The sequence below is a fragment of the Stegodyphus dumicola genome, chromosome 4 (assembly GCF_044657685.1).
Source record: "Stegodyphus dumicola isolate Sdum_Otavi_A_Nest chromosome 4, ASM4465768v1".
NCBI classification, from domain to species: Eukaryota; Metazoa; Arthropoda; class Arachnida; order Araneae; family Eresidae; genus Stegodyphus; species Stegodyphus dumicola.
In genome coordinates, this window is record NC_140771.1 from 63,575,200 (window position 1) to 63,602,435 (window position 27,236).

General features: G+C 31.3%; 1 protein-coding gene across 2 annotated transcripts in view; it reads right to left on the reverse strand.

Moving 5' to 3' along the window:
* Nucleotides 1-25,476, reverse strand: part of vir (VIR_N domain-containing protein) — a 199,863-nt gene extending 174,387 nt beyond the window's left edge. For both annotated transcript variants that reach the window (XM_085815021.1, XM_085815020.1), the window contains exons 1-6: nucleotides 25,323-25,476; nucleotides 25,128-25,240; nucleotides 24,849-24,935; nucleotides 14,702-14,750; nucleotides 9,169-9,322; nucleotides 2,813-3,996 (exon numbers count right to left, since the gene is read on the reverse strand). In XM_085815021.1, coding sequence (XP_085671147.1) covers nucleotides 2,813-3,996; nucleotides 9,169-9,322; nucleotides 14,702-14,750; nucleotides 24,849-24,935; nucleotides 25,128-25,240; nucleotides 25,323-25,379 — 1,644 coding nt within the window. In that variant the 5' untranslated portion in view covers nucleotides 25,380-25,476. The remainder of the gene's footprint in view (nucleotides 1-2,812; nucleotides 3,997-9,168; nucleotides 9,323-14,701; nucleotides 14,751-24,848; nucleotides 24,936-25,127; nucleotides 25,241-25,322) is intronic.
* Between the last annotated feature and the right edge of the window lie 1,760 nt (nucleotides 25,477-27,236).

The window sequence follows — 27,236 nt, forward strand, 5'->3', positions numbered from 1 at the left end:
GAATTATTATTTTTTAACTCAATGATACAGTTATTAGTTACTTTAAATATACAGCTTCACAATGCATCATCAATTTTATTTAGAATCCTAAATTCAAAACAAAACAAACTGTACTCTATCATGCTAACTATTCTGCATCTGCATTGTGTCTAAATACTAACATCATTTACAAAACAATTCAAAGTATCCAAGAGAAAACACCATTTCCCTTCTGACCTGCCACAAAAGGAAAGAGTTTGTAAATTTTTCCCTACCTGCATGTGGTGTCCTTATTACATCCAGTGGAAGTATTACTTCTTCAGCATTAAATTTGGTCAATTTATTATTACATTTTAGGCATTATTATTAAGCAGAGGCTAGTTTTCTGCTTCGAAATTTACATTGTACTGTACAGTTAAGTTTAAAACTGTTTATTTAAAGATGGTTTATTTTAAAGATGATTATTTTTCTTTCTGGGGTTCTTTCAAAGCTCCATACCATAATAAAGCCAATATATATATATATATATTATATATTTAAGAAATTTTTAAGCATGACTGAAAACGAGAGAAACAGAAGAATTATTAATGGGTTTAACCAAGGTTTAGATTTTGATCGCCCTATGAAAAATAAAAATTACTTTAAAATGATTAACATTAAAGGGCACACGCAGCAACATATACAATAAAAACATAACAGATATGCAAATTACATAATGCAAGAAAACTAGCTAATTAATAGTTTATGACATTAAAGGACAAGTTTCTTTTGCCATGTTATAAAGTTAACAATTTCAGTGTGTTATTAGCATTTAAGACATGAAACATTTCACTCTGATTAAGACATTTCGCTCTGATTCAGTCCATGTATGGTTTTGGTGCTTCTAATTTTTTTAGTGCACTGGAACTTTAAACAAGAGAGACTCCATTGAACTATTGAACTGGAATATTAATAGAAATCCCACATTTTGTTTAGCAGTTAGTAAAACTGATATTAATGGTAGATACAGAATGAACGACTCAACTTTCCTGGGAAGAGCAAAAAAGGATGAGAAAACTTCAGCTACTGAGGAAGAAAATTCTCGTTGCAAAACCAATAGGATGAGGAATTTTTATGGGCTACGTTCATTTAGTCAAACTGCCTAAGCAGATAAGAAATCATAATTAACACACCCTTATACCTCTATGGGAGGAATACTAACAAAAATATTTACTTTTGCTTCATTATTCCCTTGGACTGCATAGTGGCTCATAAAGGCTGACCCCTAATCTGAATTACAGGGTGAGAATTTGAATGCCATGCAAGGCTTGGTTATTTATGTGTCCTTTCAGCTCCTTTGAAAGTAATATCAGACCATCCCTTGTGGATATCCTGTGTAATGTTACTAGTAATTAGATGACTAAATGACTAATCAGTTTAGTTACTCATAATGTATGAGAAGTAAGTATTCAGACATTTGGAAAAAAAAAAATATCTGAAAGATTTTAGATTTTAAATTATGTCCAAAGGGGCTTTTTTTTAACATTTTGTATGTTACCTTTATTTATTAAATATCATGTTCTTCACACTTAAACCATAAAATTTAGTTCAAGAACAATATCTCAAAATAATTTTAAATTGAACATATCTTTAGAATTTCCAATACACAGTCTCAAACGCTGGAGATAAAAATGTTTTTTTCTGTACAACATTGCCCCTGCTCGCTTTGATATCTTTGAGTTTGTTAATCAAAAATTCGTTTTACAAAATATGAAATCGATAATAAAATAAATTCAAAATTTCAAATTTGGGCTTCCAGATGCCCATATTCGCAGTAGGATTACATCATTCAGAACTGATGGCTCTAGGTACCGTTGATTTATCCCAATGCAAGAAACATATATACATTTATAAATAATTGCATACATTTATGCAGATTCTTCATTATTTAATTTCTTCAAATATAATACAGGGTAATAATATTTGGTGGCAACAGTTTGAAAAGTGAAACGGACATTCAGACTGATTCAATGCAAAATCACAAAAGGAAAACAATAGTCCCTCAGGGACAAAGCCCCTTTAGACTAAAAAAAAAGAGAAAGAAAACCTAGCCTTTATCATCTGTATCATGCCTTGTTATTATAACCTTAATTACCTTTCATTTGTTTAAACAGTTTTGACTTTATTATTTCTTAACTTTATTATAACTAATTTCTTAATATTTTATGTCTATATTTTATCTGGCACTAAGATGAATTAATAATTGATTAATATAATTTATTTACTCATTATGCTTAGTAATATATTATAGCACCATCTGCATAAATCAGGCAAAATTGAGTAATGACCTTAAATTCGGTGAATATGTGCATTTCATTATTTTACACATTTCATTTTCCACATTCATTTTACACGTTTCATTTTCATTTTCATGTTATTTTACACATTTCATTTTCATGTGATTTTACATGTTTCACGTTTTACACGTTTCATTTTTACACGTTCATATTTTACACGTTTCATTTTCCCGTTATTTTACATGTTTTACATTTTCCTGTTTTTTTACACATTTCATTTTACACGTTCATACAATTTTCATACTGATATATTTAACAATATATTAATATGAAAATACTACGATCAATTTTTGAATACATGCAATTCAAACTTCATTCCATTTGATGTTTAGCAGCATGGCCTTCATAAAAATTCAGGATATGTCCCTACTTCTAAATTATATTAGCATACAAAATATTGATGTAATTTTATTTATTAAATGTATTTTAAAAGTTATTAAGCTGAAAACACTTAAATTAAATTTTTGCAATCTACTGTAATAATAATATTTACTTACCATATCCATTACTCTGTCATCAACGTCTGACATGTCTTCTTCTTCACTAACTATTTCTTCATACCCATCATCTTCTTCAGTATTTTCGCCATCCTGAATTTCACCTTCAGACAGATTATACATATGTTCACCTGGAACATGTTCTCTTGATATAGGTTCAAAAAAGTTGTGATGCATTTCTTCTTCTCTCCTATCATCATACATTTCAACTGGCTCATCTTCCTTAGGTGTGCGTGGCCCAGAACTGACCTTATCTACATCAGGTGGTGTTTGAGGTGTATGAGGTCGCATTTTTCTGGGAGAAGGTGGAGTCGTAGGTCTTTTAACCTCACGAATATCTTTACGATTATTTCTCTCCAGAAAATTTCTATCACGATTTCTGTCCCTGTCACGTTCTCTATCTCGGCTACACGAATCTCGAATACGTTCACGATCACGTTCTCTGTCTCTATATCTATCTGAATCAACAGAAGAACGTTCCCAACTAGCTTCCCGAGATCTACGACCTCTTTCCTTCCTTTTAGAATCATGATCTCGAATACGGTTTTCTTCTTCTTTGTAATCATGCATATCTCTTTCCCAAGGCCTATCCCTATTCCTATCTTTGGAAATAATATCTTTTTCTCTGTGAATGGAAGGATGTTCAAGCAAAGCAGGCCTAACATAGCTATCATGTTCATGTCCACTCACATCTGATGGTCCATGATGATCTTTTGTTTCCCACATAGCTCTGCTATTGTCTGGAGGAGGTTGGTATATATTATCTGGTGGTCTATTATATATTTGATGATCATATGGCTCATTCTGAGGTTGATATTGTTCCTCTGGAGGAGGCCAGGACTTGGGATAATGTGTTTCATATTGCGTATATGGTGCTGGAGGAGCAGATACTTGAGGAACTGGAACAGATACACATTCTGAATAGACTATTGGAGGTGGTGGCTCTGAAAAAGTTCCAATAACATTTGGAGGCATTTCAGAAGCATATCCAACATGCTGTTCAGCTTGCTGATGAATTATCTGTGGAACTTCAACAAATCGAGGAGCTTCTACCACTGGAGGATGAGCTCTGACTGGTGGTGGTGGAGGTTCAGGAGGAACATCAGAAATTCTTGATTGACGCTCCCACTCTGATATTGAAGAATCACCAACAGGAGATTCAAAATCTTTTGATGAGCATATATCTGAAAAAAGTATTTTACATTTTAGAAGTACAGATCAACAGTAACACAGATTATTTGGCACTAGCTTTATATTGAAATTATCACCTTTCACTACTCATTGAATAACACCAGAAAGGCTTTAATGGAGCATTTCTGCTGCTATTTAATAAGAGATTTGATAAAAAATTAGTTGATATTTATTTAACATATGGGAAAAACTATGTAAAATCACTTATGTAACAATTTCATTCTATTGCTACAAATGAAACCTCTACATACAAAGCAACAATAAGCAATTCTTTCCACTAGGCCCTTCAAGAGCTTTTACAGTCTATTAAGTGACCAAAAATAAAAGTAATAAATTAGTTTTAAAAAAATAAACTGAAAAACAAAAATAAAATAATACTGAGAATATTTTCTTTTAGTTAAAAGAAAAAAATTAACAAATGAAAATAAAAATATAATATTGAGATTACTTTTAATCTTCTAGACTAAGTTTAAACTCCCCCCCCTAAAAAAACATCTTTTTATGCAAGTTGGAATACTGATTTATGTACAATTATTGAAAAATTAATAAAAAAAGGGATATTGTCCCAACTAGCAATCTGCTAAATTTTGTTAGTTAATTAATCAGTTTTTTACTAGATGGCGCCAACTTTTTTTCAGACTTGTTTGCAAAAGCAATGTTTATGCTTATCGGTTCTTTCATATGCAATTTTTCTGTTGAATTTGCAAAGAATTTTTAAATGCTGTCTTTAAATCTTCATTATCAATTTACTCTCAAAAAAATTTCATGTTTACACGATTGCAAGATTCAATAAGATTAAAGTTGTTGAAACCAATGATATGATCAATATATCTGTAGGTAAAGACAAATTTTTACAGGTCATTTACTGAAATTGAACAAGGAAATTTTTAATCTTTTGTAAATAAGTAAAGGTTGCAAATCCATGTTGAATAATTTGTGCCCAAATACAGATGCTGTTTATTTGAAAATAATATAGCATCCTGAAATTTGATGTAATTATGAAAATGTGAGCAGCTGAGACCAGCTACAAGTATATAAAATATTAATCATCTTTGGAAGCAATTCAGGTAGTTCTAGTAGACCACTGTAGATTTCTTTAAGCAGCAGTGATGAATAAAGATTTTCAAAGTAATAGCAATTGATATCAGATTTTAATCGCTTTAACTGCTTTAAAAACAAGGTTGCTATTAATGATCCAACTAGCATTCTTTGCTATCTTTATCAAAAATAAGCTCACAAAACTTTTTTAATCTAAGAAAAAATGTAGTCAAAACTTATTTTTATGGTTTTTGGTGCCATTAGCTATTAAATTTGAACGTTCTTGGTCTTTTATGAAATTTGGACAGTGCAAATAAGTATGAAAATCTATTGCACTCAGAATTAAGTGATAATTTAAGTTTCTTGTGAAAACAAAAAAGATTTTTTTAATAACTGCTCTTTCATTACTTTTAAAAGCTCAGTAAGTAACTGGTTGATTAAGTTCTTTTTCAAAAAGAGAGTTGCACAATTTCTTACAGATTACGCTGAAATTGCTACTTGCTTTGTCTATTTTTGAAAGAGTGAATATATTCAGAAATTTTCTTTTTTAGCTCTAACTAAAAAATCAAACCTTTAAAATTATGACTTCTATTATGTGCTAATTTGACTCAAAATAGCTTGTTTGCATTCCATAAAAGTTTGAGTTGGAAGAGTATATTTAAAGCTGGTTCAAAAAATGAAATCGTGTATATAGCCTTCAAAGCTCTTGGCCTTTTTTTTTTTTTTTTTTTTTTTTTTTTTTTGTGTGTGTGTGTGTGTGTTAACAGAGTACCACATGGCACCAAATGCTGCTGTAAAGTATATTTAAATTGGAATGGTCACCTTAACATTACATACAGCTTCATGAAAAAGGAATAGTTACTTTATTTAACACAAAATAAATATTAAAAATTAAGACAGATTCGTGAATAAGAACATATATATAATTATTCCAATCAACAATTTAAAGTCATTCATTCTTAGCAGCAGTTCAAAAAATTCTTACAAAATGAGCTCTTGACATCAGAATGAGCATTAAATAAGGGAGGCATATTCACACCTTTATAACAACACTGATTTAGTAAACTTTTCTTTTCCCAATATGACCTTTTCTTGCAGTGCCATTCCCATGTTTCGGTGTGGTTTTCTAAAAAATCTCACAGTATGGATGACACCTTCATCTTTGAAAAATGTAATAAAAACTTCGTCATTTGGAAATTACAAAAAAAAAATTGTGATTCTTTTTTTAAAAAGAAGAAGTCCAGTAATAAAATTACTGAACACTAGTAGTTTGACCTGGGTCCATTCCAGGTAAACCATCTGGCTGCACGGGCATTTTTATGGTTTTCACCACATGTAACATGCATGGGAGTCAGTTTCCCTTAGAAAATCCTCAACAAAGGCACCCCATCCCTAAGGTAGATAGCTCTTGCTTGAACTTGACAAACTTGAAAAAAAGAAAAATAAAAGAAAAAAAACATTTTTTTTTTTTTAATTAACACTTCAACCAACAAGCAAAACGAAAAAGTCTGAAAGGAAAATTGGTTGATCTTTACAATATGGTAACTGGTAGTTTGGCAACATTTTGGAGGCGATAAAGGTACCTGGGACTTTGGTAATAATGTGAGCAGTACTCAGTTCCGATTACGCATTATTTTGCGTGAGGGAAATGAGAGATCATGGGATATGTCATGTGATATTAATGGACGAATTACGGTTCTTTAATCGGAAAAGGGTGGAAATCGGGAAAAAATGTGGAAATTTTGTATTTAGCTTTATTCTGTGTTGTGTGAAACAGTGTTGGTTAATTTTTGGATCCCATGGCCATAACTAAAGTGAATTCGAAATGGGTATTTAGTGGTATTGAAAAGGGTAGTAATAAATGTTTGTTTAAGGTTGTGCGAGATAGAAATAAAGATGTTTTATTAAGTTATTTATTTTACCTGCTACCTTGCTGTGAAATATAAGTATGATTTTAAAGATCCTGAAACAGAAAGAAGAAAAGTTTATCGGACACGTAATCAAGATTCTGAAGAAGATTAGGTAAGTTAGTATTTTTAATTATTTGAGGATATTATTTTTATGCATTGTTCTAAATGTAAGGTGGAAAGGAATTTGGCATCATTGGGAAAATTGTTATTAGCAATGATTTAGTTTAAAGTAATTAGGATTGTAAGGTAATTTTTATTAATTTAATGTATGTGCTCATTTATATTTTAAGTAGTGTTTTTGAATTTAATTATATTTTAATGAAATGATAGTTATTTTGTGAATTTTATGTTTGTAGGAATTTGGTATACGTTTTAGTTGAAGTAAACGTGCATGGAAATAATTTAAATATCTGACACTAAGTATTTGTAATGGTTGCAGTATGAATTCGTTGGTGACGTTTATAATATAATAGATGATTTAGAGGTAAAAGTTTTTGGATATTTTATTTATTTTATATGTGAAAATGTTCATATTTGGAAAGGGTAAATACTTTTTCGCGATCAGGTAATTTCATATATGTTCTTTTTACCGGGTTTAAAGATTGAGAAAATTGTCATGTATTTTCGTGAAATTTTTCTAATGTATGAGAAAAAAGCAATGTACATGGATATAGTGAAGAGTGTGCGCAATGCCATTTTTATGCAATTCTGGGATATTTTTTTAAGTAAAAATAAGTCGACGTGTACATGGTTTAGTGATATTTTAATTAAATGATAGTTATTTTGTGAATTTTATGTTTGTAGAAATTTGGTATACGTTTAAGTTGAAGTAAACTTGCATGGAAATAATTTAAATATTTGATACTAAGTATTTGTAATGCTTGCGGTATGAATTCGTTGGTGACGTGTATAATGTAATAGATGATTTAGAGGTAAAAGTTTTTGGATATTTTATTTATTTTATATGTGGAAATGTTCATATTTGGAAAGGGTAAATACTTTTTCGCGATCAGGTAATTTCATATATGTTCTTTTTACCGGGTTTAAAGATTGAGAAAATTGTCATGTATTTTCTTGAAATTTTTCTACTTTATGAGAAAAAAGCAGCGTACATGGATATAGTGAAGATTGTGCGCAATGCCATTTTTGTGCAATTCTTGGATGTTAAGTAAAAATAAGTCGGCGTGTACATGGTTTATGTGTATGTGTTATTTTGAAAAACGCGTAAGGAGTATGGTATTGTGCACTTTTTCCCAATTTTGCAGTGAATATTTGTCATGATTAAGCAGTTTTGTTTGATAAAATTTCTAGCATAAGTGTAATTCGGCTAGTAGATTGTTGGAAGAAGTGTTCAGTAGATAAAAAGAAAAGAAATATGTCTTTACTTCGTGAAGACAAAATGGTGGCGGGGAAAAAAAAATAGAGGGTTGCTGTAGGAGAGTTGGTTGCCAAATTTTCGCCAAAAAATCGCCAAGTTACCATAATGTAAAGATCAAACAGAAAATTATTGGAAGGATGCTTCTTCACACTTATTCAGAAAGACAACAATGCACAGCTACTCAGGAGGTAAAATAATGCATTTGGCACTTTGATACATTGTTGCATTTACAGTCTCATGAATTTAAAAATATTGATTTTCAGGACTATATTATTCGTTCTACAACAAAAAATTAAATTTACAATCATATTCTTAGCATCAATGGATCACAACTCAGTTATATCACAGAAGCAAATGCTTTTAATAAATAATTCAACATTTAAAAAATATATTTTTTAATTATATCATATTTTTCAACGCTGCAAAATTTCTTAACATGTAGTTTATTTCTCTCTTTATTGAAAGCATTTATACTTCCACAAAAAAAAAAAAAAAATTAAAGTTAGTAAGAGTGTAAATATTATAAGGTTTCAAATACAAGTATCACAAAAGACGTTACGACTTCTAAAATGAAAATAAGAAGGAATACAAAAGAAAGAAGTATCTACTGAGACATCATGAATATGCACACACATATAAGATGAAGTATAAAAATAAATCCTGGTCAATTATAAAGAGAATAGTATCTAATGTAGGATGCCAAATGACTGAATGCCTAGAATTTTAGTTCCTTATGATAATAAGAGAAATCTTTCATACTTATAAAACCAGTGAGCTAAAAAAAAAATATAATACAGATTACATAAAAAAATTCAGGAATGATTAATAACTTTACTCACCTTGTGCTTGAGGCCTAGAATTTGTCTGAAGAGGGGGAGGTGGTGGAGGAGGTGGTGAGGATCTTTCTTTTGTAGTTGTTTTTGTCAAGACACCATATACTGCCAATGTTACAGCATTATACCATCCTCGCAAAACTAATCCATCTGTGGGAATCTGCAATTATATTTTCCAAAATGTATTGTTTTGTTTATGTTTGTATTTTTAAGAAGTTTAAAGAATAAGTTTACGTGGTCATGTAAATTAAATCATCATTCAAAACACGAATACATAGCAAAACAGGAAGAAAAATGCTTTTGTTTATATTACTCTTATATTTCGACAGAAGTTAATGGGAGAAAGAAGATCAATACAGTACAAAGTCCGAAATCCGGACATCCAATACCCGGAATGATCTAAAATCTGGACCTCAAAACTGCCAACAACTTTTTTTTCATTATAAATGCTTTACGTATGCGCATTGGATTTTTTCACTCCGTAGATAAAACATGTGGAGAGTCCCGATTTTTAATTTCTCTTCGGTACTAAATAAATACTTCGTTATTGAAGAAACAATAATTTAGCATAAATTTATATGAACAATAATTTGACTTCATACCTGCCATCTCAAACCGAAACATTCTATATAGAAACTTCAATCTTACTCCTACTAATATTTTATACCTTGATGCCAACCTGGCAAATCATTAGTTATTATATTTTGCTTTCATCACTGCATGTTTATCAACACATGACAACTTGGATAATGACTCATACAGAGATGCCCAAACAACTTTTTTTGTTTTATATTAGTAACTTTTTATATTAGCACAAAGATTATGGTAACCTTTTACATTGACATTCTTACGTTTGGTAATGATTACAGCTCTAAGTTAAATAAGCTAAGAAATACTGACGAGAAAAAATTTAACAAAAGTTTCTTTCCACATGCTAAAAATAGATTTTGTTGATGATATTCATAGGCCAAAAGATTACATTTAGTGCTATTTGAATTAAGAATAATTGATTTATTTTTCACATAAACCCAGAGCCGGTGCCACAGCTTGTATGGCTGCCTGGGTGGCAGAATTTAGGGAAGACAAGATTTTTGGAATTTAGAGAAGCACTGAGCTACAAAATTAAAGGATGAAAATATTAATGAATTTAGGGAAGGCACTGTCATCCAAAATTTAGGGGCCACAAAAATTCAGAACTTAGAGGCTTATTAGCAGAGACTACATCATGGGAATTTATTTATTCAGGATTCAGATAAGCCTTAAGCATGTGCAAGAAATAGGCATAAGCAGAATAAATAACTAAACTAATGCAATCAGGCGTGTCTTAAGGCGTGATGGAGGCAAGACAAAATTTAACGGAACAAGTTGTCTTTCGTCTCCAATCTCGACACATAGCCAATGCATAGCGGACGCTATTAAGCTAAGCTAAAATTATACTTTACTGATTCCAAGAAATTTTAGCCAATATCGTAGATTGTGCTGTTCGTTAACTTTCTGATCTGATCCAGCATTATTACTTTTGGCGGGCTGTTTTTATCATGGCAATTTGATGAAAATTAAAGTTTCAGCTTTCGATCATGTCAAAAAGAGTTTATAATTCTGGAGCTGTAACAGGATTTACAAAGCAAAAGCATGTTTCGATGCCCACTATACAAAATGTGGAATTGCTGCAAAAAATGGATGAAGGTATCTCTGTCTCAAAATTCTGCAAGGAATATGGCATTGAAAAGTCAACAACATATGACGTAAGATAACAGAAAAAGGAACTTTCTGAATTTTGTGGATTCCAACACCCCCGCTCGCTACAAATAACAGAAAAATTACACGTTGTGCTGAAAGATCATGACAAAGGGATAATTGAATGAGGCAGACAGCATCGCAGCAAGGGACTACCATTGATAAGTCATATGCTAATGGGGAAGCTAAAATATTTCACTAAGAAATGAACTTAAAAAACTGAGTGCACATATTAGACAGGTTGGTTATACAAATTTAAAAATCCCCATGGTATAAGACAATTAAAAATTTCAGGTGAAAAAGCTTCAGCTGATACTGAAGCTGCTGAACAATTTGCAGATGAATTCATTGAACTCATTAGTAATGAACAATTATTTCCAGAACAAATTTACAATGCTGATGAAACTAGTCTTTTCTGAAAATATGTACTGCAAAATACCTTGGCAACCTCTACAGAAAAGTCTCCAACTGGTGTCAAAGATTCCAAAGCGAGATAAACAATTTTAGCGTGCGCAAATGCTGTAAGAACACACGAGTGCAAACTTTTCATAATTGGAAAACATACGCGACCTCGAACATTTAAAGGAGTAATTATTTTCCCCGTTATATATCGTGCAAATAAAAGAGCATGGATGACACAAGCATTGATGAATAATTGGTTTGAAAATCATTTTATACCCAAGGCTCGGCAACATTTTAATTCGGTTGGTTTACCTGATTACTCAAAAATAGTCCTGATTGTTGACAACTGTTCGCCGCATACTTCACTTAAAGTTTTAGTGAAAGATAATGTATCCATATTATTCTTTCCTCCAAACTGTACATCCATCATTCAGCCTATGGATATTGAAATAGAAATAGTATGCACACTGAAATGCAAATATAAAGCAGAATTTTAAAAATCCATGTTAAATTTCTTGAATAATGGCAAGACTACTCAAGAATATTTTTAATATTTTAGTGTAAAATCTGCTTTGTGGAGCATCGCAAGATCATGGGATGATGTGTCTCCAGATAAAAATGCTTGGCAAATTTATGGCCAGATAGCACATTTCATGGTGATGTTGATGAATATGATAGCTGTGAATGTGAAGGTTTCTGGACATTGCAAACCAAAGGTTAAATTTTCCAATTAATGAAATTTTTAAAGAAATGTGGAGAAGCAGTAATAAATAAAGATGATATAACAGAAGTTTTTCATTGCGATGACATTGCCCCAATATCAATTAATTAACGGAGGTAAAATCTGTAACATGGTTCTAGATTAAGAAAATACTGCTACCAACAGAAGAAAGTTATTGAAAAAAAAAAAAAAATTTCGATTGACAAGTTAGTCAGAATTCTCGACATTGCAATTACAGGATTTGAACAATGAGACTTTGTAATTGAATTAAGAAATTATATCTGTCTACAGAATTAAAGAGAAAATATTAACACAAAAAAGCAACTTAAACAACTTACATTGAAAGAAATGTTTAATAAAGTAAACAAATAAATATTAAGCTTTTTTTTTTGTGTGTGTGTGTAAATTTTGTTACCCCTTAGATCATAAATGCTTTATTATTTCATAAATCACGATTTCATATTTTTAATTTTAAAATTTCTACATGACATCTTACAAGAAGTAAACTGATGATCTAATATTCGAAAAAATCCCAAATCTGGAATCACCGAAGTCCTAACGAGTCTGAATCTCAAACTTTGCACTGCATTGAATTTAATTTTGTGATATAATAACTTTCTTTTAACAGATGATTTCACAATATTTGTACCAATCTATATATTCCAGAATATATACAATTTAATAACATACTGTTGTGGATAAAACTAAACATTACTAAACATTGTGACATATGCTATCACTGCTGTTATCACACCACATTTCTTTTCTCTGTTTTAACTTTCATTCTCTAGTTTTTTTAGTAATTAATCTAAGAAATTTTATGTTATTCTGACAGTCTGTGATAGTAATTTTTCTATAATCTTGCAATAAATTAACTTTAATTTTAGACAAGTCTTGGTTGCTCCCTGCCCAGTTAATCAAGTGAGTGCATTACCAACTATGAAGTTAATTATGGTAAAGAATTTCACCCAGATAGTTTTAGCAACATGAGTAGATGGGTTTTGCAAATGCAAAGTTTATGTAATTTGCATAAAGAAAAAGGATCCACCTACTAAAATGTTGGTTATGCTTTAATAAATTGAATAAAAAAATTTCCATTTCTTTAATTGCAAAATCTATCAAGATAGTGCTATGAAATGAACAGCTGCTGCAAGTCAGCTTCCCCACAAAGCAGGTTAGGGTTGCCAGAAAATGGCAAGGAAAGGCAGGGTTGCCAGGTGTGGCACAAAATCCCCCATTTTGTGACAAAATTGCTGATGTGCCATAGACGGAGTAAGAACATTCTAGAACGAATTCTTAGCATTTTTCCCAAGAACATTCTTGAAGACAGGTAAAAAGCTATATATACCCTACCTGTACTCAAAGTAGTATATCTGGAGAGTATCTATAGTATGCTGAAATCAGAGATTAGCTTGAGAGTGACCAAACTGAGTTGGGAGCTTTACTTTAATACTTTGCCATGAAACTGTCTTCACCTTTGAAGTGTGAAGGCTGTGTTGCTCATTATTTCAGTGTGTTTATTGTAGTTTTTTGACCACTGTAAACATGTTTTGGGGACTCTCCTGTGTAATACTGGCAAATAAACTGTGCTTTGATTCTTCATCAAGTGTTGGCATCAATAACTTTAAAAATCTAAGAACCCGTAAAATGCAACAAATTCTATTTGACCAACTAATAAAATTAACAGAGTTCTGTTTTATCTAATATTTAATATAATAATCAAAACAAGCAACTTTGATGAAGCAAAGGCCTCCCTGAATCTTATTGAAATCTTTAAATAATAAGCATTGAAAAATTTTTTTAAGTCAGGATATTCATTCTTTGATATCTCGACAAATTTTTTACCCAAAGGCATCAATTCTGAAATACCTTTGGAAAATGAAAACTGAAAGGAATTCCAGTAATATGAATGTTTTTACATTTTTATAAGCAAAATCTTAACTACTCAAAGCATAACGAATATTTTACTGGTTGTTGCTTTTGAAGAACCATAAGAATGCTAATAATATCACATTTGCAAAACCCTCTTGAAATGTGTTTTATACATGAGAAGAGCAGCATTCAAATTTTTTTCATAAAACTTTATCTTATCTTAAGAAGCTCTGTAACAACTGGAAATACAGGTATAGGATTAATAGTTAAGGTAAAAAGGCCAGTGGCTAATTTTTTGAATACCCTGCATAATATAATGCAAAACAAATCTATATTTGAAACAATAATAATTAGTTTTACAATTCTGTTTTATTTTTATTACTTTATGATTTTATACCTAAATTTCTTTAAATAACAAACTATTTAACTATATATAAATAGAAAACACTACTAATTTATCATGGATTATTTACTAAATGAAACTGAAACATTAAGAGTTTATTATCATAATTAAAATAATTCATTTGGTCAGAATGAACTAGCAAAAAAAAATTAGGAAACTACATAAAATTTGTGTTAACCAAACAATTTGCAATCAGCAAGTTTTTCCCGTACTAAGTAAAGTTAAATTTTCTTTCCATATTGATGATAAAAATACAGATATTAATTTACATACGTGTAACATTATCATCATCATCCTTGATGAAATTCTGATTTCTGTTTTACAGCTTTCTTTAAATGTAAATGTTTATATTTACACATATACACACACATGTAATGCACAGATTAAAAATTTGCAAAACTTACTTTATTCGAAACAGGAAACTGAATGTCTATATTTTGTTTATATTCCATACTGAAAAGAGAATTAAAATCGTTAAGCAAATTATTGCATGATGTAAATACAATCAATTCTGCTCAAGACTGCTGCACTTTCATTAACCGGACGTCCATTATCCAGAATGATCTATAATTTGGACGAATGAGGTAGGCAATTTATAATCTATCCTGGACCAGTCTATCCTGCATAGAGTTTTTTGGATGAGATAGGAATAAACAAATAAAATTTATCTCCTACTTTACATTTTTTAGGAATAGCTCAACGATTAAAGCATGTCAAATAAGCTGCCTGTTTCTCATACTATCAAAGATGCTTGATCAGCTGCTTGTTTATTTTCATTCCCCCCACGTCAGTCTGTAGCGATATCTACCACAAGAATTTTAGCAGCCCAATAAAATTTAGCCTTGGTAAAGTTGTCAGATTTAAAAGTCATACAGTCAAGTGCAGTGCAAGTTGTCAAATGAAGAAAGTCCGTGGTTTCATCCGACAGACAAAGAGGACAGACATCATCAGCAACTACGCTAATGTGGTGCAAGTGTTTATATAGAAAGTCATGTCCTGTTGAGAGTCGAAAATTTGCTGTAAAACCTGCACGGGGCAAGTCTATTGGGATAGGCGAAAATGCAAGAGTATTCCTCACCTTTATCATTTGAAATGAGTTTATACAGTACAAAGTCTGTAATCCAGATGTCCATTATCCAGAATGATCTATAATCCGGACCTCAAAGCCACAAACTTATGCATGCGCATAAAGCGTTTACCCATGCACACTTCCGATCGTGAAGAAAGTGACAGAGAGGTTATTGAAAATTAAAAAATTTCGATTGACAAGTTAGTCAGTATTCTCAACATAGAAATTACAGGACTTGAACAGTGGAACTTTGTAACTGAACAAGAAATGATGTCTGTTCATAGAATTAAAGAGAAAGTATTAGCACAAAAAACAAAGCAACTTAAATCACTAACATTGAAAGAAATGTTTAATAAAGTAAAGAAATAAATATTAAGCAATTTTTTTTGTAAATTTTGATACACTTTAGATCATAATTATTTCATAAATTATGGTTTCATATTTTTAACTATATAATTTCTGCATGTCATCTTTCCAGATTTAAATTGATGATGTATAATCCGGAAAAACCCCTAATCCGGAATCGCCGCAGTCCCGACAAGTCCGGATTACGGACTTCGTACTGTATATTAGTTTCAATCAATTAAGCCGAAACCCAAATATTTGAAGCCTGAATTAAAAATTTAGAAAGATGTAAAAACTCAAACTAGAGTTTAAAATAACTATACACTGGCATGCCTCTGGTTATTACACAATGTGAAACATCACATGTTAGAGTGTGATCAACAGGAAATATGTTAATACCATATGCATTTTTTTTAAGCTATAACTCAAATATTTCTTTAAAAAATGTATAAAAATTATTAAAACAAAACAGATAAAATGTCTGAAATTTGTTTGGATTAAGCTAAAATTATACATTATGCAAAAAGAATGAAAAAAAATTAGCATATACATATAATTATATTTATATATTATATATATATAATAAAATATATGCTAATAATATATTATTACTGTTATAAATATATATTTATTTTTTTAGTTTTAGAAAGGAGAGGGAGAATAATCTTCTAGCAATAGTGAAAGGGGTGCAAGGGACAAAATTGATTCAGAACCACTGAAGAAGGTGGACAACATGTACCGGCCATAAAAACATAAATATACGGCCACATAGAAATTTTGTTTTTCTCTTTTAATATGCTATTTCTTTACAAAATGCTTCTTTTTTACTATTGTTTATGGACAAAACAGTATCTATGAGTTATAAACTTGGACACAGAACTGTTCTTTGCCAATTCACAAAGTTGGGTGTGGATTTTATAATCAAAAATGCCCCCTCACACACACATACCTCTTTTTGTATTATTATTATTTGCAATAAATCATTCACAAAAAACTCAAGTAGTCTAATCTTTGGAATATGGTAACAGGTAGTTTGCAACATTTCGGTAAGGCGATAAAGGTTACTAGCTAGGACTTTAGCAGTGTACATGGATAAAGTCAAGAGTGTGCACAATGCCATTTTTGTGCAATTCTGGGATTTTTTTTAAGTGAAAATGGGTCGACGCGTACATGAATACCATGTATGTGCAATTCTTAAAAACGCGGCAAGCAGTTTGCGATTCTGCACTTTCTCCCAATTTCGCACCTAATCTTCGTGATGATTAAGCATTTTTGTTCCATAAAAGTTCTTGTATAAGTGTAATTCAGCTAGCAGATTGTTGGGGGAAAATGTTAAGTAAAAAAAAACATGCCTTTACTTTGTGGAAACAAAATGGTGCTCAAAACAAAACTAGCAGGTTGCTGTAGCAGGGTTGGTCGCCAAATTTTCACCAAAAAATCGCTAAGTTACCATAATCCAAAGATTAACCCTCAAGTTCCCTAAAATTTTAGGTTGGTTAAACACATTTTTAATAATCAACTTATTTTTTTTTTTTTTTTTTTTTTTTTTTTTTTTTTTTTTTGCTGTTGTTTGTTTTTACATTTTAGACTGGAGAAAACTTAAATATCTTACAAAACCTTTTATCTATTAAAGTTGATTTTAAACATGATGAAGCTAAAATTTATAATCAATGTGCATGTAAGATGGATAAATTTAGTAATGTATCACTTGCAGATTTAAAGTACAAATAAATATTTGCCTATTAAACATTATTAAAGTCTTTAATAAATGCTCAGAAATCTCCTACAATGAGTTAAAAGAATTCAAACTAAATAAAATTTAAACAGAAAAATTTGGATAAAAATTGGAATTTTGTACAATTTTTCATTCAAATATTTAAAAAAAATTTTGTCAATAAAATATTTTTAATGCCATTTCCTTTTCCTTTATAAACATGTGTTCTTCGTGATTTCCAATTATTCCAGAACTATATTTCAAAAAGGTGATCTAAATTCACATAAATTAAACACTGGAAAGTTTGGAGACTTACTGAGAGATGGAGAAATGCAATGAAGTATTAAGAATCTCACAGTTCTACTTAGAAGGGTGGCAGCTTTGTCAATAATTTATATTAATACTGTATTTTACACTTTAATAAGTTTAAAAATATAATAATAAGTGAATGACACAATTTATGGCTGATCTTTGGAATATGGTAACTGGTAGTTTGGCAACATTTTGGAGGCGATAAAGGTTACTACCTGGGACTTTGGTAATAATGTGAGCAGTACTCAGTTCCGATTACGCATTATTTTGCGTGAGGGAAATGAGAGATCATGGGATATGTCATGTGATATTAATGGACGAATTATGGTTCTTTAATCGGAAAAGGGAGGAAATCGGGAAAAAATGTGGAAATTTCGTATTTAGCTTTATTCTGTGTTGTGTGAACAGTGTTGGTTAATTTTTGGATCCCATGGCCCTAACTAAAGTGAATTCGAAATGGGTATATAGTGGGATTGAAAGGGGTAGTAATAAGTGTTTTTTTAAGGTTGTGCGAGATAGAAGTAAAGATGTTTTATTAAGTTATTTATTTTACCTGGTACCTTGCTGTGAACTATAAGTATGATTTTAAAGATCCTGAAATAGGCACACATATGATTGCTTTTTATTTAGCGGAGGAAATAAGAAAAGTTTATCGGCCACGTAATCAAGATTCTGAAGAAGATTAGGTAAGTTAGTATTTTTAATTATTTGAGGATATTATTTTTATGCATTGTTCTAAATGTAAGGAGTAAATAAAGTAATATGGTATTATTGGAAAATTGTTATTAGCAATGATTTAGTTTAAAGTAATTAGGATTGTAAGCTAATTTTTATTAATTTAATGTATGTGCTTATTTATATTTTAAGTAGTGTTTTTGAATTTAATTATATTTTAATTAAATGATAGTTATTTTGTGAATTATATGTTTGTAGGAATTGGGTATACGTTTCAGTTGAAGTAAACGTGCATGGAAATAATTTAAATATTTGACACTAAGTATTTGTAACCATTTTTAATGTTTTGTTATAAATTTGTTAGTGATTTTTCTAATACATAATTTAGAGGTAAAAGTTTTTGGATATTTTATTTATTTTATATGAGGAAATGTTCATATTTGGAAAGGGTAAATACTTTTTCGCGATCAGGTAATTTCATATATGTTCTTTTTACCGGGTTTAAAGATTGAGAAAATTGTCATGTATTTTCGTGAAATTTTTCTAATTTATGAGAAAAAAGCAGTGTACATGAATATAGTGAAGAGTGTGCGCAATGCCATTTTTTTGCAATTGTGGGATGTTTTTTTAAGTAAAAATAAGTCGACCTGTACATGGTTTAGTGATATTTTAATTAAATGATAGTTATTTTGTGAATTTTATGTTTATAGGAATTTAGTATACGTTTCAGTTGAAGTAAACGTTCATGGAAATAATTTAATTATTTGACACTAAGTATTTGTAACTATTTGTAATGTTTGCGAATAGATAATTTAGAGGTAAACGTTTTTGGATATTTTATTTATTTTATACTTGGAAATGTTCATCCTTGGAAAGAGTATATACTTTTTCGCGATCAGGTAATTCCATATATGTGCTTTTTACCGAGTTTAAAGATTCACAGAATTTTTTTGCATTTTTGTAATTTATGAGAAAATAGCAGTGTAGATGAATAAAGTTAAGAGTGTGTGCAAGTTAAGAGCGATATCAATTTCATGCTGCTCTGCGGCGGGGGGACGCTGCGGCGCGCAATGAATTGGAAGTTGATCTGTCAGCACGATCCTTATCTTCAGAGCAGATGTTTTTATTTTATTTGGCTTATAATTCCTTACTAAATGTAGTATTTCATCTCGATGTACTCCGTCTTTGATATGATTTAAATCAAATTCCTCGTCATTATAATTCATCTTTGGAACTGTCACTAAAAAAATGCTACTTTAGAGATGCTTTTCTATAATAAGCCTGGCTTCAAAGCAAATCGAATAAATTATACTTAAATATCTACTTTTCATTAATTTTTGTTTAAAAAAAATTATTTAATCACTAATACTGGTACATCTGGTGTTTAATTGCATCTACTTCATAAATATGAAAATTATATACCCCTACGCATCATATAATTTTGATACTACTCTTATATACGCCCTCAGATGTATGGCGTCACCACATGTGGCAATATGTGTTCTGCGCTGATTTCGGGCTCGATTGCGTGCTTTGCGACAGCTTTTGGCACGATGTTGTTTGTATGGCAACCCTTTTGACATTGAAACTTTATTTTGCTGGAGTGGTTTGTTTGCAGGCAAATGGTTCCGGGTAAAGTATGTGGCTGTCAGCAAAGTTTAAGATTTAGATCTTGGTTTTTGTGTTAACTTTAAAGTTAACTTTGGAGAAAGTTTTTATCGTTACTTTTCAAATTTTTAATTGAAAAAAGATGTGTGATATAGCAAAATTACGGCACTTTTATTCACAGATGTTGTATGACTGGCAAAATTTTATTCACGAATGTATGCTGGGCTTTGTATGCTCTGTGTCTCAGAAGATGGGGGAAGGATAAAGTGGTGGGCAAAAATCCTAGGAGAGCCCACACCATTGGCGACAAACTGGGAAAGTGCAGAATCGCCCACTGCTTCACGCGTTTCTCAAAATCGCCAACTTGAAAATAAAAAAGTAAAAAAATTGCACAAACTCGGTATCCATGTACACATTGACCTATTTTCACTTAAAGAAACATCCCAGAATTGCACTAACTTGGCACTGCACACAGACTTGTCCATGTACACATCGATACGTGCCATATAAAGTGGGCTCTGCTAGTGCCAAGGACGTGGGCTCTGCTAGGATCCAAAAAATGTGGTGGAAATTGACGAGTATTACTGATGTTTAAAATTGATATTTCTGCTGCTTGAAGAAGCATTCACAATAGTAAATGTATTTTAGGAACTACTCTGATATGCGCCCTCAAGTCGCCGAATTTCTCGCCAAATACTTCACGCTGCCATATTACAATCTAAATTTTTTGTCTACATTTTGAACTTTTAGCCTAAAATATCTCCAAAAACGCAGTTTTCGCACATGCAAAAACTACGTTTTGAACACACAATTTAGCTAAAAATCTGAAACAAAAACAAAAAATTTAGATAGCGAAAACGTAAAGTTTCTAACCAAAAATATTTGACAAGAATCCATGTACACAGCGACATGTTTTAACTTAAAAAAACATCTACGAATTGCACAATGTAGGCAATGAACAAATCTAAAAACTACGCACACCTCGCTTTAGTAAATTAATACAACAGCAATAAATTTCAAAGAATACCATGTACACAGCATCCTGTTTAAACTTAAAAAAAATTCTACGAATTGCACAATTTAGGCAAGGAAGGAATCTACGATCTACGCACTCCTCGCTTTAATAAAATAACATAACAACAACAAGTTTCAAATAATACCATGTACACAGCATTCTGTTTTAACTTTAAAAAACATCTACGAATTGTACAGTCTAGACACTAAACAACAAAATAAACTAAAATAAATTTCAAACAATTTAAAAAAAACAACAATAACGAAGAACCAATGAACATAACATTCTACAAAATAAGAACAAGGATAAAATAAAATGCACTTACCATGAATTAATGTGTTTTCGAATAGCAGAAATATAAATTTCATACCGCCTTTAACATGCCGCCACGTAACCACTATCGTATTTACATAACAGCCAGACACACTATCCAGAAAATTTATACTATGGTTCACAAATAAATAAAATCACAAATCCCTTCTTCTATCATGCACTGCCATTAAAAATAATCTCCCAGACCCTCTTTCCACACATCCAAATACCCACTACCCCTCAACAGGATAGCCACAATCATATTTCCTTTTGCCGAACTTCAATTCAACAACTACCATTTTATCTTTCCCTCCCATCTTCTGAGACACAGAGGCGAACCAACGAGCTCCAGCGAAAGTTTTTTCAACGTCAACAGGGTTGCCATAGAACACGCAATCGCGCCAAAAACCAGCGCAGAACATATATCGCCACATTTGGTGAAATTAGGGCGTATATTAGAGTTGTACCGTATTTCATTTTATTGTTGTTCTCAATTCGTAGAATGTTATGTTATTTGTTTTTTTTTTTTTTTTTTTTTGCAATGAATTTCGGTTGTTACTGTCGTTTTATGAATTGCTTGTAATTTATTTTACTTTATTTTTTTGATTTGTGCGCAATTCCTAGATCCCTACACTGCATAAATTGTGCAATTCTCCGATTTTTTTTTAAGTTAAAACAGATCACTGTGTACATAGTCTCTTGTCAAATATTTTTGGTTAGAAACTTTACACTTTTGCTATCAAAATATTTTGTTTTTGTTTCAGATTTTTGGTGTAAATTGTGTGTTAAAAACGTCGTTTTTGCAGACATTTTAGGCTTAACATTCAAAATGTAGATAAAAAATTTAGATAGTAATATAGCACCGTGGAAATTTCTCGCCAAAAATGTTTGGCAAGAAATCTGGGTTGATCTTTACAATATGGTAACTGGTAGTTTGGCGACATTTTGGAGGCGATAAAGGTTACTACCTGGGACTTTGGTAATAATGTGAGCAGTACTCAGTTCCGATTACGCATTATTTTGTGTGAGGGAAATGAGAGATCATGGGATATGTCATGTGATATTAATGGACGAATTACGGTTCTTTAATCGGAAAAGGGGGGGGAATTGGGAAAAAATGTGGAAATTTTGTATTTAGCTTTATTCTGTGTTGTGTGAAACAGTGTTGCGTAATTTTTGGATCCCATGGCCCTAACTAAAGTGAATTTGAAATGGGTATTTAGGCATTGTGATAAAGAGAAGTTTGCTTTTTATTTAGCGGAGGAAGTATGGAGGAAAAATTCGCAGAAAAAATCTTTCGATAATTTTATTGAATGAATTAGAAAAGTGTATCCGCCACGTAATCAAGATTCTGAAGAAGATTAGGTAAGTTAGTATTTTTAATTATTTGAGGATATTATTTTTATGCACTGTTCTAAATGTAAGGTGGAAAGGAATTTGGTATTATTAGGAAATTGTTATTAGCAATGATTTAGTTTAAAGTAATTAGGATTGTAAGCTAATTTTTATTAATTTAATGTATGTGCTCATTTATATTTTAAGTAGTGTTTTTGAATTTAATTATATTTTAATGAAATGATAGTTATTTTGTGAATTTTATATTTGTAGGAATTTGGTATACGTTTAAGTTGAAATAAACGTGCATGGAAATAATTTAAATATTTGATACTAAGTATTTGTAATACTTGCGGTATGAATTCGTTGGTGACGTGTATAATGTAATAGATGATTTAGAGGTAAAAGTTTTTGGATATTTTATTTATTTTATATGTGGAAATGTTCATATTTGTAAAGGGTAAATACTTTTTCGCGATCAGGTAATTTCATATATGTTCTTTTTACCGGGTTTAAAGATTGAGAAAATTGTCATGTATTTTCGTGAAATTTTTCTAATTTATGAGAAAAAAGCAGTGTACATGGATATAGTGAAGAGTGTGCGCAATGCCATTTTTGTGCAATTCTGGGATGTTTTTTAAGTAAAAATAAGTCGACGTGTACATGGTTTAGTGATATTTTAATTAAATGATAGTTATTTTGTGAATTTTATGTTTGTAGGAATTTGGTATACGTTTAAGTTGAAATAAACGTGCATGGAAATAATTTAAATATTTGATATTAAGTATTTGTAATACTTGCGGTATGAATTCGTTGGTGACGTGTATAATGTAATAGATGATTTAGAGGTAAACGTTTTTTGATATTTTATTTATTTTATATGTGGAAATGTTCATATTTGTAAAGGGTAAATACTTTTTCGCGATCAGGTAATTTCATATATGTTCTTTTTACCGGGTTTAAAGATTGAGAAAATTGTCATGTATTTTCTTGAAATTTTTCTACTTTATGAGAAAAAAGCAGCGTACATGGATATAGTGAAGATTGTGCGCAATGCCATTTTTGTGCAATTCTTGGATGTTAAGTAAAAATAAGTCGGCGTGTACATGGTTTATGTGTATGTGTTATTTTGAAAAACGCGTAAGGAGTATGGTATTGTGCACTTTTTCCCAATTTTGCAGTGAATATTTGTCATGATTAAGCAGTTTTGTTTGATAAAATTTCTAGCAAAAGTGTAATTCGGCTAGTAGATTGTTGGAAGAAGTGTTCAGTAGATAAGAAGAAAAGAAACATGTCTTCATCGGCAAGTTACCATAATGTAAAGATCAACCGAAATCTGTCGCCAGCCGACGATGTGTATAAGAGTAGTTCGATAATTGTTCATGATTAAGTATGAAGTACAACATAGAATATTAAAAAAAAAAAAAACTAAAATTAACATACATTTTAAAAAATCTTGAGGCTAACCTTTGAAATATGGTAACAGGTAGTTTGGCAACATTTTGGTAAGGCGATAAAAGTTACTAGCTAGGACTTTAGTAGTTTACATAGATAAAGTCAAGAGTGTGCGCAAAGCCATTTTTTTGCAATTCTGGGATGATTTTTTAAGTGAAAATAGGTCGACATGTACATGGATGATACCGTGTATGTGCAATTCTTAAAAACGTGGCAAGCAGTTTGCGATTCTGCACTTTCTCCCAATTTCACACCTAATCTTCATCATGATTAAGCATTTTTGTTCCATAAAAGTTCTAGTATAAGCGTAATTTGGCTAGCAGATTGTTGGAAAAAATGTTGAGTAAAAAAAAAAAAAAAATATGCCTTTACTTTGTGAAAACAAAATGGGGTCCAAAACAAAAGCAGGGTTAGTTGCCAAATTTTCGCCAAAAAATCGCCAAGTTACCATAATCCAAAGATTAACCAATCTTGATATTCAGTACTATTTGACACATTTTTCCCAACACATACATAGTTGTAACTTATCAGTTTATATAAAATTTTGGTCACATGTAATAGAAGAAGTTTTGTATTCCCTCTCCTTAAATGTTGTGAAAATACAAATAACTATTAAAATGATCTTGTCAACCAAAATTGACGCATATCGGTACTGATGTATGTCACATACATTGCTAAAACAAAATATTAAAACAAGTCTAAAACAATCACCTTCCCAACTTTTCAAATGTCGATGCACTTCTTTTGCTTAAATCATTCACAAAAAACTCAAGTTGAAATGATGATGGATTCGTGGCTCTAAATAAAAATGAGAAAAATACCACATTTTATATTTCACCAAATTAATATACTTTAATACTTATAACAATATATATGCACATGGTATGACATTATTTCATTAGTAAAATGTTTCATATTTATTACATGTATATTAAAGAAAAGAGGATTTATTAGGTCATCTTAGTAAACATTTCTTCATTATTTACTTACCCTAATCTATGGCCACCCGGAAAATCTGCTTGCACTCGAGCACCAAGTGGGATAATTCTAATTTCAAATATATAGACAGGTCGGGGAAACTGTACTAAATCCAAATTAAGCTCCTGCCAAAGTAAAAATGTCATAATTAATATACTAAATACAATTTCTGATAATTTAAATAACACTAGATTTCAACCTACTAACTTCACTAGTGTCATGAGAAAATGTATCAAAAAATAAAAGTTCACAATCATCTCCCATCGTTCTAAACTAGATTAATATATCGCAATGAAATGAAAAGTTAAACAGAGACAAAGGTACACAAATGGCTTATTTTGCAACCGCTAAGTCTTTCTGCCCGCAAAGAGAAAAATCAAGGCTCAAAGAAGGGACGAGGCTCATAGGCTTGATGATGATGAAGATCGTATTTTATTCTCGAATGTCAAGATGTAGAAACATCTTCTTACTCGGCATCTGATCAGGAATCAGGGAAAAAAGAAAGGAGAACAGTGTAGGACAAGGTGAGAAGAAATCTGGTCCGCGCTAGCGGAGGTGAATGGGGTGAGGTCAGTGACGTTACGAGATGAAGCGGGTCAAACCGCAGAGTCAAGTAGTCTGAATCAGTCAATTATGGTGCTAAAAGTAGGCAAGATGTCACATGGGTAACGATGTTTTTCCATGGGGTGCGAGGAGTGTCTGAGAGTAGAGCTTTTACTGTGGTATTGTATTGAGTGAAAGAAGCTGACCGCTAATTTTTTAATATAGTCTTGTATGGGTTCAATTTGAAAGGTCTCTGTGAATGTAAATGTTTGGAATATACCAAAGAGCATTGATAATTTCTAGTAAGATTTCATTTTGTAGAACTTGTAATTGTTTAATACTGGTTTTAGCTGCATGTCCCCGTATTGGAGCTGCGTAAAGGAGGGCTGGACGAAGTATCGAACGGTATAAAATTAATTTGTTAGTTGTAGATAAGTTCCTTCTTCTACCAAGAATAGGTCCCATAGTTGCTGAGGTTATTTTAAATTTTTGTGCAACTGAGCGGAAGTGGGTTCTGAAGGAAGATTTTAATCCAGGCTGACTCCAAAGTATTTGGTTTCATTAATCCAGTCTATTTCTTCGTCAAATTTTCAGAGGGTGGAGGGTAATATTTCATGTTACCCTTACGGAAGATTATTGATTTGGTCTTATCAGTGTCAATTTGAATCCTCCAAAGGGTGAGCCATTTTTCCAGTTTCATGAGATAGTTTTGTAGTTGGTTTCTTACGGCGATTGCTGTGCAGGCTTTAATAAGGATAGCGGTGTCATCGGCAAAGAGTACCAGATGAACAGAAGGATCTTTAGGGATGTGGGTATAAATATTAAAAAGATACTGCGAAAGTGCAGACCCCTATGGGATAAATGATTTGAGTACTCTGATGGTAGAGTAAACAGTTCCAATTTTGATTCTGAATGTTCTGTTGCTGAGAAAAGAGGCAATTAAGTGATTGTGGTGTAGATTTAAAATAACTATGACTGTAAAGCCTCGTTTCCACTACTGCGTAGGAACATGTTGCGTCAATTGAAGACACGCCTACGGCATCCGTACAAGCGTTTCTACTGCTGCGGAGCCGTAGAATATTTTCATTTTCCGCCGCTAGGTGTCACTGTAATATTTTGGCGCCAAAAAAGCAGTTTGCGAGTTACGACGCTAATGGCAATTGTTAAGAAACCATTGGATAAAATCTTGTCTAGAATGCAAAGGATGATCTTAAAATTACTAAAGTATGATTTTGAGATAAATTGTGTTCCAGGAAATCAAATGTTTTTTGCTGACACTTTGTCATGTGCATATCCTGTGAATGAAATTATTAGTGATGATCCTGAAATGCTAAATGTTGTTCACATTATTTAAAAAGATTTGCCTATGAGTTAAAGAAGAATGGTGCAATTTAGGAAACAAACTGAATCAGATCCAGTTTTGCAAATAGTTATGAAATATATTAAAGAGGATTGGCCTAAATGTTACAAAAAAGTAGATAGTAGTGTAAAAATATACTTTAAAGTTAAAAATGATCTTTATATTGTAAGGTCCCTCACTTGAAATTCTAAGTTAATGTTGGAAGTGAGGAACCTAGG